Raw genomic sequence first — 15,212 nt, 5'->3', positions numbered from 1 at the left:
ACATTCTCTTTCACTTCTGAGTATCTTATTTTAACTTTGAAAGCGATTTCTCTTTATCTCGTGAAATAAGAGTGATGCTAGGAGTGGAATATGGTAAAAGATTAAATTCAGATCCATCACTGTTTTAAGGGCATTTTGGCACAAAAGGTTGTCAATTGTCCCAGGCCCCAGCATTTATCTATGCTACAATTTTTGACCTACTAGCTAATAATTGTAGCATTGAAGGGCTCTCCATTTTCTCTTTGGCAATTCATTTTTTTTTTTAAGGTAAAAGAGGTTTCTTGTTCTTCAACTGGCCAGTGAGACTAATTGATGGCTTATGCTTCTGTTGTTTCTCTTGCTCAAACTCTAGGGCAACTCAATACCAGAATCCCAGGTTTGTTTTCTGACCCAAAAATTCAATCTTTAGCTGCATCTCTTGATTATTTCAAAGCCTTTCTTGATGATAGTAGCAACAGTAGTTATTATCACCAAGAAAATATCAAAGATTTGGTTGGAAAGTTTAGAGATGCTCTCAATGAAGCTGAGAATATTATTGAACTAAAGATTTGTGAGATTCATCAAAGAGGAAATGAAGATTTAGTACCAGTAGTACAGAAGATTGAGTTACTAAGGGAAGAGTTGGTGCTTAGTCTTGAGACCTGCACAAGCCATGACCATGACACTGAACCTGGTGAAGATCATTTCGAAACGAGGGTTGGTAGTCCATCTAAGCCTAGTTTTAATGCTAATTTGGAGAATGATGTTGTTGGTCTTGATGATGATTTGGAGAAGGTTATAGAAAGGCTACTTGGGTACTCCTCCGAGAGAGAAGTCGTTGCAATTACAGGTAGGGTTAATTTGACGTATGATCATTAAACTTTACCTATTACCTATTAAAGTACATTACGGATAGATTTTTTTGATATAGGAGACTGAATCAAAGTTGGTGACTTTATTATTATAGTGAATAAATGTAGCAAATTTACTGTTATAGTGAGTAAATTAAAGTTCAATTATATATTTTAATGCAGCAAAAAGTAGTTTTGTCACTTTACTTCTATAAATGTGAGATCATCCTTACAGGTATGGGTGGGATTGGCAAAACGACTCTCGCTAAAAAAGCTTATGATTATCCCCGAGTTAGGTCTCGCTTCGATGTTCATGCATGGGTTACAGTATCTCGAGAGTATGGAATGAGGAGGTTGCTGTTAAGTCTAGCCCGTTGCATTCCTGGTATGACGGCGGATAAGCTTGTAGAGAAAACTGAGGATCAGTTAGCGGAGTCATTATATAGAAAACTTAAGGATCGAAGATATCTTATTGTCATTGATGATATTTGGAGTACTAAAGTTTGGGACGATGTGACAAGATGTTTTCCAGATGATGACAATGGAAGTCGTATCATATTAACGAGTAGGCTTAAGGATGTGGCTGCTTATGCTAATCCTGATAGCCCTTTGCATGAGATGGGGGTCTTAAGTTTGGATGATAGTTGGAAATTACTCTCCATCAAGGTATTTGGGGTAAATGATCTTTGTCCTTTTGAGTTAGAGGATATCGGGAAGCAAATAGCGGAAAGATGTGGTGGACTTCCTTTGGCAATTCTGGTGGTTGCAGGGCATCTTTCTAAGATTTCTATGAGAAGAGAAAGTTGGATCACTGTTGCCAAGACTGTTAATTCAGTTGTTGCGAATGATCCAGATAAATGCCTGGGAGTGCTCGGTATGAGTTACAATTACCTGTCGAACCACCTCAAGCCATGCTTCCTCTCTATAGGTGCTTTTCCGGAGGATTTTGAAATAAAAGCTCGGACATTAATCCAAGTTTGGGTTGCTGAAGGGTTTCTGAAAGCCGAAAGGGTCGAGAGCTTGGAAAAAGTTGCAGAAGAGTGTTTGGAAGATCTTATTAGTAGAAATCTAATAATGATTAAAAAGAGGAGGTTCAATGGTGAGATCAGAAGTTGTGGCATGCATGATTTGTTGAGGGACTTGAGCTTGAGAGAAGCTCAGAAAGAGAAGTTCCTGCACGTGACATCAGCTCGATATGTTTCAAACTTCCTAGCACAGAGGAACGAGGGTCGTGGCTTCAGCTTTCTTTCCAACATTTCTCTAAATGATTCTAGTGAGTTGTCATCTCATGTAACTCGATCAATGTTTTTCTGGGGTGAACTGTCAATCTCTTCTCCGCCTCATAGGCAAATTTCCTTATTCGCGAGCTTCAAACATATCAGAGTGTTGGCAATTATTTCTCACATGTTTCCTGCATTTCCAGCTGAGATAACACAACTAACTCATCTAAGGTACCTTTGGATTCGATCAAATGGTGGTCTCCCCGCATCAGTGTCTCATCTCTATAATCTGCAAACCTTGGTATTTCAACAGCCGGAACTGTATTATATGCACAAAACTTTGGTTCTGCCTCGGGATATCTGGAACATGACACAGCTAAGGCGTCTGCGTCTACTGAGTGGCAATTATCTGTCTAAGCCTAAAAGAAGTACCACAACAGATGATGTTTTGGGGCTCAGCAATCTGGAGGAACTTTCTCACTTATGTTTTGCGAGCTGTACAGAGGAAGTCTTTTCATGCCTTCCCAGTATACGTAAAGTGAGTATCCTCGATGCTGCATCAGACGATGCATCTGAATACTTACAAAATCTGGTACATTTAGAGAAACTCGAAACATTGAAGTGCGTCTGCTATGGTCAGAAGCGGCTCACCTTGTCAAACTGGTGTGCTTCCTTAACATCTGTTAAGAGGTTAATATTATCCGGTTGTCTTCTGCTTTCTCAAGACATGGCAAGTCTAGCTGCATTGCCCAATCTTGAAGTGCTTAAACTTAGAGATAATGAGTTTGAAGGTTGTGCGTGGACACTAAGTGATGAAGACGAGTTTAGCCAGCTAAAGTTCCTACTGCTTGCTGAGCCACGTCTACTGAACTGGGAAGCCGGTAGTGTTAACTTCCCAAACCTTCAAAAGTTAGTTTTGAGGAAATGCATCTGTCTTGAGGAAATACCAATCGATATTGGAGAGATATGTACATTGGAGATGATTGAACTGATTTGCTGCAGCTCTTCTGCTCAGAATTCAGCAAATGAAATTCGCGAAGAACAGGAGAGCATGGGAAACTCTTGTCTTGACATACGCGTTTATGGTAAGTTTTCCCTCAGCTGAATAGTTTGTCAGCACTAGTTTCAAATTCTGAGCTTTCCTAATATGAAATATTTCTTGAAATCACACATTGAGTAAGCTCGAAATTCTGACTGATCGATGAGTTTCTCTCTTGCAGTTGACGATGATGAACCTTCCTCGTTGTTCGATTTCTGGAGAGCAGTACTAGATTGAACTTGAGTTGAGAAATCTGTATTTGACTTGCTAAGTTTCTTGTTATTGTTACTTTAATTTAACTAGGAATATGATTGTACTAGGTAAAAATGATCTACAATAGGGATGATGGGAGCGGAGTGTGTGATATATAACATAATTTCATTCTGACTTCTTAGTCCATAAATTTGAAAAATATTTTAAATCTACGCTTGCTTAAAATATCACTTTTAAGATATGGTCAATTTTACCTGTGGTGTACAACTATAGTAAAAATTAGAACTCAAGTGTACAAATCGAACTAAAATAGACTATGGTTTGATTTGACTTGGTTTGGTATTGAAAAAAAAAAAAGAATCGACTATATTTGTTGGTTTGGTTTTAATTAAAAATTCAATTCGAAATTAAATCAACACGACATTATATATATAATTTTTTAAAGTTTATTTTATACATAAAAGTATTTATTTTGATATAATTTCTAAATATACTTATATGTTTTCATAGTTTTTATCTTTTAACCTATTTTTTGAGTTTTTTTAGATTTAGAATTTTGAATGGTTCAATAAATATTATAGTTCATAGATTTTAGTAATTCTAATAAAGCTCAATTCAAAATTAAATTAATACTATGCTAACAAAATAAATTAATTTAGTTCTTTAGTTTTACATCAATTCATAGACAACAATACTGAATATTTGTTCTTTAATTTCACATATTTAGAAATTTAAAATACATAATTTAATTTTATTTTTTCTTTGACCTTTAATCATATAACTAATACTTATTAGACTTATTTTAGCGTGATTTAGTACTTTTAAATTATCATTATTATTATCATTTTCATTATGACTTTGTAATATTTTTTATTGAATATTTTAGTGTCATAACGCATCTCATATATTGTGTGTTTTCTTAAGAAACATCTTAAATAGTTGTATTTTAGTTGGACTAAAGAAATATTTGGAGTACAAGTTAATTATTTGTTTGTATGCATATTTTACCCAAAAAATCTAAGGTTTATTAGTTTGGTTTGATTTAAAAATTAAAAATTCGACACAATGATTTGGTTCGGTATTTGAAAAATTCGAATCACTCCGAGTTGAAAAATAAAAATAAAAACCCAAGTTGTGTGTATTAGTTTGGTTGGTTATAAATCTAAAAATTTCATATGATATTTTAATTTGATATTTGAAAATCCGAACCAACCCGATCATAAACCTCTATTTATTATAACTAGTGGTGATAAATGGTCGGGTTTTGGTCAAATGTGGGCGGGTAAAAATGGGTAATCATTCAACCCGCCCATATTTGATATGAATAAAAATAGATTGGATAAAATACTATTTTATACCATTTTTTCATGAATAAATAGTACTTTACTTAAGAATTCAATATGGAGAAGATATGTTAACCTTTTTTTTTAGACGATAATGTTTAACATGATTTTCTTATTTTTACACTATTATTGATTATCTAATATAAAATTAAGTAAATAAATAAAATGTACTATAATTAACAAAAGAAAAGTACATTTAAATTATATATTTTTTGACTTCATTTTTTCAATTAGAGAGAAGAATAGTTAGTTCTATAGAATAACATAAAAAGAAAGAGAAGTTGCACTATTTTTAGTGATATCATAGATTTTGAATAAATAAAAGTTAGAAGATTAATTCATATTCTAGCTATATTTTTATTGGATATCAATCCATATATTACTCATGTGAAAAATCATACCCAACTCAGTAAAATATGAACTGTTTAGAGGAATTATCAAAATATAAGCTTATTTTGATTTTAATCATGTGAAAAATTACTCACTCAACTCAATAAATATACAAATTATTTAGACGAATTATCAAAATATAAGTTTATTTTGCCGGTACTAATTACGACCTTTCACTTGCCAAAAAGTCGATAGAATAATCGCATTATTATTTTAGTTCTTTTTACTTTTTGAAGAAATAAAAAAGTGGAGTAGTTAACTACTTTAGTTACGTCACTCTTCAAAAAGAAAAAGGAAAAAAAAAAAGACCATTTTGGGCAACAAGTTCAATTCCTAGTAAAGATTTGGCCCGTGTTCTCCTGAGAAAGGAAGAAGCTCAATTGCTTGTCGATTAAAAAAAAAATCCTTTGTCAAACAAATTTGGACCTCAGAAAAAAAACAACATAAAATCTCCCAAAAAAAATGTGTTTTCAAGAATCTGCAACAGAAGATTCAGCCATCAAGCCCTCTGCTCTCTACCCCATCAATTTCCCATTTTTTCAAACCCCCAACTCATAATGGTTGGAACTATTTCTGGGTCTGGAAGATCATTAGCTGAAACTCACTCTACTCCATGTTTGTGCTTGAATCCTAGTCGTAACTCAGGCAGCACTAATTTTAGGAGTAATAGGGAATTGGGGTTGTGGAGAACCTTTAAGGGGAGAAAGCAGTTGAATTTAAGTAGTAGTTTCTTGGAAGCATGGTGTGAGTGGAGGTTATCTGCAAAGATGGTGTCTTTGGCTTTAAATGGAGGTTCAAGAAAGAGACAGAAGATTAGGAAACTCACTGTTGTTGGTGGGTTGGAAGTGGAAGATGATGATTCAGGGGAAGATGTTAAAAATGTGAGCTTTTCTTGTAAATTATTATTACTGGGAAATAGACCAGAAGTTTCTAATGTGAATAATTGATTGTGTTCTTTATTATATGCTCATACATGATAGTGGGATTCTATAAATGGATTGGCAATAGTGAATTGTATAGTGGATTCTGTTGAGCAGCTTCAGCTTACTAAGGACATGAACTTAGATAGGAGGTTATAATAGTTAAGGTAGTTGAGAGTTTTTTCACTTTTGCTTCCATACCAGTAGTTGTAGCATTACTCAAGGAGTTCTTGGTATTCCATTTTTAATACTATTTGAAGTTTCTTGCACTTTGATTATCGTAATTTTTTGTTGTAGTGACTGTTCCTTTTTAATATGCTCTGTCTTACGTTCTTTAGCATTTTGTACAGGCTTCTTCAGTCCCAATGTTTTTGTTTTTCAAACTGCTTTGTAATGCTTTTACTTGTGCAAAGGTAGGGGTAAGGTCTGCTACGCACTAGCCTTCCCAGACTCCATTTGTGGGATTACATTGGGTATGTTATTATCTGCTCACAGTTATTCTGTGTATCTATGACAAATGGACTATCTTTCATTGGCAAGGGAATATTGAAGTTTGTTGTAGTAGTTTGTAGATAGAACAGCCTTGACTGAATGTTGGACATTTCCTTGTTTGGTTATAAATCCTGGGAAGAATTGTGAACAGAAATTAGTTATAAGTGAACGGGTATGGTCAAACGGGAAACTTTTGGTTGTGTTTTGTTAATTGAAGGTCTTTATAGTTGATTATAGACTGCTCTCGTTGGGCTTTAGCGAAAAAACTTGCAAATTTATACTTTTAATCATCAGTTTGAAAAATGTTTAAAATGATTAGGGGATAAGGTAGCTGTCTATGGTATGGTTAGACGCATGAATCTCAATAATATAAATTCATTGCTTAAATTGTTTTCTGGTCTTTTTTCCAAATGTCTTGTACTACTCCTTTTGTTGCAGAGCCAATCGATTCCTCCACAGATGTAGTTAGCTAAAGTTTGGCTCATTATTACAGTGCTCTTTTCGTTGATTCTGCACTTGAATTTTGTCCATCCATAAAAATGAAATCTGCGGAAACTGTTTTATCCTCGGTTTGCTGGAACTGTAAGACTTCAAAGTGAACCGTGTCCAATCTCTTTTTGTAGTTCCGTTTTTATTTGATCATATTCAGCTCCTTAAGTGATTGGCATTTGCAGGAAATAATCAATGTTATCACTTACAAGGCTGTACGGACTGTTCTTCAACAACTCTATGAGATGAACCCCCCACAGTATACATGGTTTTACAAGTAAGTTTAGACTTCTTTTCTTCTTAAGCGTATCCACTCTCCAGATATGATGATCCTCTGATTTAGCCCAAATATTCAAGTTAACATTTAGGGTGTTGATGTTACAAAAACTGGCACCTTAATCCAATTTAAACAAAATCACGTGAGGAGTGATAGATGCAAAGACCATCACAATTTTGGTGTTATTGTTTCTTGATCATTTAAAGCAAGGGAAAGAGGAAAATAATTCGGCAATTTCAAAGGAGATGGGCTCTAGATTGCATTGGAGGGATGGGATTGTGGTTGTGGTTTAGTGGTAGTGGTTATTGGTTAGAGAAGGCTGGGGAAAGGAAGTAAAAATGAATGGGCGTGATATAAACTGAGAGAGGGCAAGAAGCTGCATTGGAGGGGCAGTGAAAGGCCAGAACGGCAGCTGAGGCAGTTATATGCTTTGTTTGAACAAGGATAACACAGATAATATTAGAGACCAAAATAGGACTTGCTTAGCTTAGAGGCACGTCAAGACGTTTCTTGAAGAAAGTTGGAGTCTCTCCCACGAGAAAATGGAAGAATAAATAACAACTCTATCGTTGGGATTCAAATAAGCCACACAACAAGTAGCACTCAAGAACGTTGCTCTATTCTTGATCTGTGGTTTCACCTTTTGGTCAGTGTCTCTCAAATATTTTCAAGGGAAAGAGTTTTTGAAGTGCTTTTCTTTTACGTGAAAAGAAGAACTATTTATAAGATAAAAGTTCTCTTAAGAAGAGTTTTCATCAAATACTCCCTCTGTTTCACAAAGAATGACCTGGTTTGACTTGGCATGAAGTTTAAGAGTATAAAGAAGACTTTTGTATCTTGTGGTTCTAAATTAAAGTTAGGTTAAATGTACAAAATCGCCCTTTGATCTTGTGGCCTTAAACATGCTATGTGGAAAATTGTAATTAAAATGTTACCAAAAAAAGAAAGAGATCATTCTTTTTGAAACAGACTAAAATGGAAAAGGAGCTCATTCTTTTTTAAACGGAGAAAGCAACGTATATTATACTAATAGATTTGTGAATTTTTGACGATAAATGTATTTTTCAAAAGAACCATAAACCTATAAACTAAATAAAGTGAAACCTATGGATCCAAATTCATTCAATATGAAAAGCAAAACGTTTATCAAATGTATTGTTTCAAAAATAATTGAACATTTGGTCCAACATGCTTCTCTTGTCGTCCTTTGCTTTTTGTATTTTATTTAAAATGCGATGAGCATTTTATCGCCTGAGCTTTTCTATGTTTCCCCTATTAGTGCATTTCATTTTTCATTTGACATTCTTTGATTCTCTTGAAACTGTTACTTTTTCCTTTTCCAAGATTTCTGACAATCTTTGATTTGAATGGAAATACTGAAAATATTGTCCGAGTTTGCATTTCCACTTGAAATGTAATAGTAAATTTCTCTAAACTCGTATTTTAAATCATCCATTCCCTAGGAAATACCTTTTAAATTGGATTATACTACCACTTTTGCGAACTTAGTATGCTCTGATTTGGAGTCACCAAGGGAGTGACTTAGTGGTCGAATAAGTGGAATAATACCTTGGGAAGCTTGGTTCAAATCATCGTAGAGGCAATACTATGTTAATCCGTCTCGGTTATCCAAGCTTTAATGGACAGAGATGATTATCTAATATGTACCTGTGCCAGTGGGATTAGTCAAGACGCACACAAGCTAGCGTAGACACCACCGTTATATGAAAATAAGAACAAAGCTCCAAACTAGAAGCTTAGGGTCTCTAGTGTACTTTCACCTGGTAAAAAGTAGCGAAACTGCTTTGTCAAAGAATCTTGTTTGTTCTATAGCCACTGAGAGGTATGATTCTTTTGATGGTTTTACTCACTGGTTGTTTTCACTAATTTTTTTTATCCTTTTTCCTTTTACAGTTTTATAGTAAACCACGTGCCTAACACTGGGAAAAATTTCCTTCAACAGCTTTTCAAGGTAACATTGTATATTTTGATAAATGTTCTTTCTATCTATATGAAAAAAAGTGAAATATGGGACATGTCTTCCGCATTTTAAGTATGTTTTCAATGAGATAGGGTTGTAATAATCTCCGCTTAGATTTAAGATTAACCCCTCTCATATTAGCCGAGTTTTGCATTTTTGACTGCATTCTTCTGTGTGTCTGATGTTAAAGAGTTTTGCAGGAAAAGCGAGAACTTGCTGAGAGAGTGATGATTACACGTCTTAGCCTTTACAGCATATGGATGCAGGTATGCCACATTGATTTTAGCTACGTATTGCTTGACGTACATGTTTTGCTCCTTCAAAAATATCGTGTTCATGAATTAGTACATATATCTTTGTTGTATTGTATCGCGAACGAGTGGAAATTTGGTATTTCAACTGCAATGATGCAGAGGAAATCTAATGAATATTGTGTGTTGGATGTAGAAATGTGATCATGCTGAATTATACAACAGAATATCTGATGAGAATGTGGAACTGATGCGTGAACGACTAGCTCAAACTGTTATATGGCCATCTGATGATGATCAGATTGCTGGAAGTTTGGATTGATTAATGGGAGAAAGCTAACTCTCTTTGGTCACTATATAAAAAATTGATCATTCAGCAGCCTTTAGCGATATTGGTTCTTAATGACACTTAACTAATGTCAGTAAAGACTTTAATATTCTTTATTAATATCAATATTTAATACCGCTAAAAGTTATTCTTGTCGTAGTCGATATTTTATTTTGTCCTCCATTTTTCCGTTAGTCTTGATAGGCAAAATTGTACAGTGCATCCGATTGACCAATTACATGTTTTTCATCCATATGTGATGTGTCTTCAAAAGTTTTATCTTTTCCGTGCTATGCTAAGTTAACTAAGGGGAAAATAGTGGTTGATAGAAGAAAAAAAAACTTATCCGCATTCGATATCTACATCAAATCAATGCAATTTTTATTATTATGTGATTTAATAAAGTAAAATACATGTTAATTAATTATGATTAAGTAACATAAAGTATAAATTTAAACACATAGTATGCACGTATTGACTTGATGTAAATATCACACAGTGGCGTAGCTACGTAGTAATAAGGATGTTCAATTAAACACTCTTCGTCAAGAAAAAAGTACCATATGTATAAGTAAAAAATGATTAAATAACATATTTCAGATATTCTTAGCATAATAAATTGTTATTTCTAGATAAAATTTCTGACTTGGTCAATGACATTCGAGTTTTTACTCCTCGTTAATTTGGAAGCTTCGAGAGTTGGAGGGGTGTAGTCTTGGGAAACGGGATAAACATGACATAAAATTGTTAATGATACATATCCACTGCAAACAATCGTCTACGTGTCAACAGGATACATCAAATCAAACATATAATATTTTGCAACGTGTCGAGCGGCAGTTGCTCTTCTTATATTCTGCCACGTATTACTTAAACACATTATAAAATTATCATCTAACACAGCATACACAAGGGAAAAAAAGAAAAACGATATTATTAGAAGAAAAAAAATGGCATCAGTTGAAGAACCAATACTCTCTAGAATCGATAGACTTGACAATATAGTGAGTACTTCTCTAATTACTATTTTTTTTTTCTATAAATATTTTAGGTATGTTTGTTTTTTTCCCTTTACATCAGTCGTTTTTTACCTTTAGCGTGGTTGCGTTTGTTATTTGATTCAACTAAAAAATTGATTATGAACACAAAATAAATTTTAAGAACTAGCATGTAAAAAGTATCAAGTCTAAGAAAAAAATCTAAGGAATAAATTAACAATAATAGGTTCAATATGTATAAATATTAGTTTCTCAAATAATAATAAGACTGCGAGCGTATATCTTTAATTTATTAGAAAAAATAAGAATTAGCATGTAAAAAGTATCAAGTCGTAGCAAAAATCTAAGGAATAAATTAACAATAATAGGTCCAATAAATATAAATATGAGTTTCTCAAATAATAATAAGATTGTGAGCGTGTATCTTTAATTTTATTAGAAAAATAAGAACTAGGCATGTAAAAAGTATCAGGTCGTAGCAAATGTAAGGAATAAATTAACAATAATAGGTCCAATGTATATAAATATGAGTTCCTCAAATAATAATAAGATTGTGAGCGTGTATCTTTAATTTTATTAGAAAAATAAGAACTCGCATGTAAAAAAGTATCAAGTCGTAGCAAAAATCTAAGGAATAAATTAACAATAAGAGGTCCAATATATATAAATATAAGTTTCTTAAATAATAATAAGACTGAAGGCAAAAAATATTTTGGAGTATCAGAAATGATAGAAAAATTATTTTTTATCCGCTTTAGAATATATCTTTAATTTATTGGGGAAAAAAAGGTCACCTTGGAGGATTAAAAATGATGCGAAAAGATTCGCTTTTTGGCTTCAAAATATGTTTTTTCATTCATATATGTAACTCCAAAATACTTTGTTAGATTCATACGTAGCAAATGGTAAATCAATCTACTCTTACAGGTTACTAATTAAATTTCGTCGTATCAAATCAACATAGAGTTCTCATGTTTTGTGTTCAGATTAAAAAACTCGAGGAAGTTCGAGGAGGTGATCATTCACCGAAGACATCCACAGCGTCGAGCGAGACGTTAACGAGCGACGGGCAAGTTTCGTCGCTCGATTTCTCTCCGAGAAGCATGGAGAAGCACTGCCGCCCCATAGACGACGTGATTTCGGAGACGGAGCACAAGGGGACACTCATGGAGAGGCTTGTGAATGTTGAGAAGAGGGTGTTGAATGTGTGTTTGCAATGGGAGGCAGAGTTGGAGATGATCAAGAAGAATAATAATAATAATGATGTTGGTGTTGAAGAGAATTTGAATTTGAATTTGAAGAAGAAAAGACAAGTGAGTAATGTTGTTATAATTGAGGAAAAGAATAAGGCATCATCTCCTCATAAGAAGGGTAGTTTCAAGAGCTTTGTGAAGTCTTGTGTTAAAGGGATACATGAACATTAGTTCGAGATTTTGTGGGATTTGAATGTACGTATGGGTTTTTGTTTTGTAGTTTTTTGCAAGTTTATTTGGTTTGATGTAAGGTCTTTTTAGAACCAAAGAGGATCCATGTTTTTGTAAGTTGATGTCAATTGTATCTTGGATATGATTTATGTTAAACATACATTATACTTGATTTTATACGTGTGAATATGAGATACATTATCAGATTTAGGCAAATCTTAACTGGATCTAGTAATTATTTACATCGTATGATACATATTTATACACAAAAAAATAAATATAAAAGTATAGCTCCCTATATTATGTATGTATAAAGAATAGTTGTATAATTTATTTTGGTATTGTGTTTGTATAAAGCGAGAAAGACAAAAACATATAAGAAAATTGGATAGAGATTTGTGTTTGTATAATTATAAGTATATTGAATAAATATATCTATATATATTGAGAGAGCCACAATATATTAATTCAAACGAAGCAAATCAATATGATGATGTTTACACTTCTTATATGAAAGATTGAAGCATAAATTTCATACACAAATGAGTGTAATAACTGGTATTTATAACATTTAATTTGAATGAAAAGTTTGCTAATTTTTTTTGGAAAAATAACTTAAGTACACAATAATAAGTTTAGTATTCTCTATTTTTCCCTTCTTTTTTAAAATATTATATAATTCCCTTTTTTTTAATTTTAGTAGAAGTTTAGAGATACATAGTCTTCTCTTTCCTATAACACACACTTTCCCAATATCATGCCTATTTTTTCTCCACTAAAACATTCAATCTTTTGAATCACTTTTTGAATTTTGAATTATTAATTTTAATTAAAAACGTTTCACAACATTTAATATGAAATTTTGAATTTCAAAATCCAAAAAATTTGAAATTTGTTCTCTGGTTCTTCTTCTTCTTCTTACTCCATCATCCGTCTATAGTTCTTCTTCTTCTTGTTAATCCATCATTTGTTCTTATTTTCTTCTTGTTCATTGCTATATTACATCAGCCGTCTCTAGGTCTTCTTTTTCTTCTTACTCCATCATCCTTTTTTTTGTTCATTGTTCTATTACATCATATTAATGGATCCTTTTACTAATAGAAGGATTTATGATTCGGATGATGAAAATTGAAAAGAAAATAAAAAAAAAGTCTTTGCATGATCCTATGAATATTCGGAAGGATTCAAACAAAGATTTTGGCGAATCATTTAAATCAAAGGTTGACAAAATACACCAAAAAAAAAGAAGCAGCAACCATTGTTGTTAAAAGTTTTAGTAAAGGAATCCCATATGTATCATGAATTTTTAAAAATTGTTATCATGTATCAGACAATAAGTTTTTACATAAGTACTCAGTGTGTTATAGTGTGTTAGTCGATGCATTGATACATGAATTAGATGTGTATCATATGATATCCTATGTATCAAGAGTTTTTGAAAATTGTTATCATGTAACAGTCAATAAGTTTAATAACTGCGTCATCAAGTGTGCTTGCTGATACATATCGACTCAGTGTGTTATAGTGTTTAGACGATGCATTGATACATGAATTTGATGTGTATCATATGATTTTCTATGTATCACGAGTTTTTAAAAATTGTTATCATGTATCAGTCAATAAGTTTAATAACTGAATGTTCATAAAAATGTCTTCAAACTAGATGATATAATCTTGAATTTTTAAAATTTGAAATTTTTATCCAATTACGTGCTGAGTTAATGCTTATTAATGAACTGTTACCATAATTTAAGCTGATTTAGATAACAAATTTAAATGTTCCATTTTTTTTCTTTTAATCTTTAATAGTTTTAAGTTACCGTGTATCATTTATCATTTATCACAACATACTAATGTATCACGTCACATCAATTTTAAGAGATTATTAGTAAATACTAAATTTGTCGGGACAGAATGTAATTATTGTATTACACTATGGGATTCCTTAAATTTATACTTTTTTTTTTCTCCTTTTCACATGCCAAGCCCAGCAAGCTCGCATCCGATCTGCAGGCCCATGGGCTGTGTACTTGGGTTGTTGTTACATGGCAATATCAGTTGATATACATATATGTACTTATTAATATACACTTCTATTTTTTTGTTTAATTTTATAATATGAAATAACGAAGCTAATGATAAGTCCACACATCAAATAAACATTTCCTAATTAACTCGCAGTGCTACTTTTGCCTTGATTTTGTTCATTTGGTATAAAAAGTACAGAAATCCAAGCATGATGTTGAGACTGAAATTGATTGCTCCAATAATTGAATATTTGGTAGACAATCAATTCTATATATAGTGCGTAACATCAAATTTCAATCCATTTAGTTAACCCTTTGGGGAATACCATGCTAAAGTATATATTATGATGTCTTAAGGTTTTCGAACATCTTCAATGTCTCAATGATTCTTTATTTTATATGTATATATATATATATATGTCTTGTCAAAGATGACGTATCAAAGAACAATTTAATATGTGATTTTTTTGGTGTGAATCTAGATTAATAGTTGAGACTCGAAGTAAAAGTAAATACTTAATAGATGGTTTAATAAGCGTGTGATAAATGTACGGTTCGGGAGCCGAGCCCCTGCATAGGGGCTTAGGTCAACACTTATATAATAGCCAGTCATCAATTGGAGGCGGGCAAGATGGTGATGAATTGCGATTGGTCTAAACCTTCGACTAGCGACTTATTGCAGCCTGCCCAGAATGCCCATACAGACTAAGACCTTATTCACACTTTTTGGAGTGAATCTAGATTAATAGTTGAGACTCGAAGTAAAAGTAAATACTTAATAGATGGTGTAATAAGCTTGTGTTAAATGAATTAAACATTAAAATCGGAATTACCACCAACAATATATATTATTTTAATATTTGCAAAAATTTTGGTGATGAACATTTTGCAAGTATTGAATTACATATTATTACCAACTTTTGTTATTAAAATTAAGTTCACAAACTCTTCCGAATTTGTTTCCTATGGGTACGTTTCATATGATGTGAA

At 32.6% G+C, this 15,212-nt stretch overlaps 3 protein-coding genes across 4 annotated transcripts; all 3 read left to right on the top strand.

Moving 5' to 3' along the window:
- The first annotated feature begins 238 nt into the window (after positions 1 to 238).
- LOC101263647 (putative late blight resistance protein homolog R1A-10) lies at positions 239 to 3,476 on the top strand. 2 transcript variants are annotated; one of them, XM_069299815.1, is made up of 3 exons: positions 239 to 376; positions 1,066 to 3,135; positions 3,271 to 3,476. In XM_069299815.1, exons 1-3 carry the CDS (start codon positions 313 to 315, stop codon positions 3,324 to 3,326), a joined length of 2,190 nt encoding a protein of 729 aa, XP_069155916.1. In that variant the 5' UTR covers positions 239 to 312; the 3' UTR covers positions 3,327 to 3,476. The 2 variants fall into 2 exon arrangements, with proteins under 2 accessions (XP_069155916.1, XP_004231117.1); XM_004231069.5 differs by having other exon boundaries at positions 313 to 829.
- A 1,726-nt stretch (positions 3,477 to 5,202) lies between these two features.
- Positions 5,203 to 9,917, top strand: LOC101246564 (chaperonin-like RbcX protein 2, chloroplastic). The gene is made up of 5 exons (XM_004229581.5): positions 5,203 to 5,916; positions 7,122 to 7,213; positions 9,128 to 9,185; positions 9,395 to 9,460; positions 9,642 to 9,917. The coding sequence occupies exons 1-5, from the start codon at positions 5,593 to 5,595 to the stop codon at positions 9,765 to 9,767; spliced, it is 666 nt and encodes a 221-aa protein (XP_004229629.1). The 5' UTR covers positions 5,203 to 5,592; the 3' UTR covers positions 9,768 to 9,917.
- A 736-nt stretch (positions 9,918 to 10,653) lies between these two features.
- Positions 10,654 to 12,367, top strand: LOC101246280 (uncharacterized). Its single transcript, XM_004229580.4, has 2 exons — positions 10,654 to 10,777; positions 11,758 to 12,367. The coding sequence occupies exons 1-2, from the start codon at positions 10,724 to 10,726 to the stop codon at positions 12,193 to 12,195; spliced, it is 492 nt and encodes a 163-aa protein (XP_004229628.1). The 5' UTR covers positions 10,654 to 10,723; the 3' UTR covers positions 12,196 to 12,367.
- The last annotated feature ends 2,845 nt before the right edge of the window (positions 12,368 to 15,212 follow it).

This window comes from Solanum lycopersicum, chromosome 1 (genome assembly GCF_036512215.1).
Source record: "Solanum lycopersicum chromosome 1, SLM_r2.1".
In the NCBI taxonomy this organism is placed as follows: domain Eukaryota; kingdom Viridiplantae; phylum Streptophyta; class Magnoliopsida; order Solanales; family Solanaceae; genus Solanum; species Solanum lycopersicum.
This window is presented reverse-complemented; position numbering and strand designations above follow the sequence as displayed.

What these genes read in the sequence shown, in the direction of transcription:
- LOC101246564 (XM_004229581.5), top strand. Translation starts at nt 5,593, where the DNA reads ATGGTTGGAACTATTTCTGGGTCTGGAAGATCATTAGCTGAAACTCAC. An exon ending in CAGTATACATGGTTTTACAA is followed by an intron (nt 7,214 to 9,127) that starts GTAAGTTTAGAC and finishes TTCCTTTTACAG; the next exon opens with TTTTATAGTAAACCACGTGC. An exon ending in TCCTTCAACAGCTTTTCAAG is followed by an intron (nt 9,186 to 9,394) that starts GTAACATTGTAT and finishes AGAGTTTTGCAG; the next exon opens with GAAAAGCGAGAACTTGCTGA.
- LOC101246280 (XM_004229580.4), top strand. Translation starts at nt 10,724, where the DNA reads ATGGCATCAGTTGAAGAACCAATACTCTCTAGAATCGATAGACTTGAC. An exon ending in TCGATAGACTTGACAATATA is followed by an intron (nt 10,778 to 11,757) that starts GTGAGTACTTCT and finishes TTTTGTGTTCAG; the next exon opens with ATTAAAAAACTCGAGGAAGT.
- LOC101263647 (XM_004231069.5), top strand. Translation starts at nt 313, where the DNA reads ATGGCTTATGCTTCTGTTGTTTCTCTTGCTCAAACTCTAGGGCAACTC. An exon ending in AGAAGTCGTTGCAATTACAG is followed by an intron (nt 830 to 1,065) that starts GTAGGGTTAATT and finishes TCATCCTTACAG; the next exon opens with GTATGGGTGGGATTGGCAAA. An exon ending in TCTTGACATACGCGTTTATG is followed by an intron (nt 3,136 to 3,270) that starts GTAAGTTTTCCC and finishes TCTCTCTTGCAG; the next exon opens with TTGACGATGATGAACCTTCC.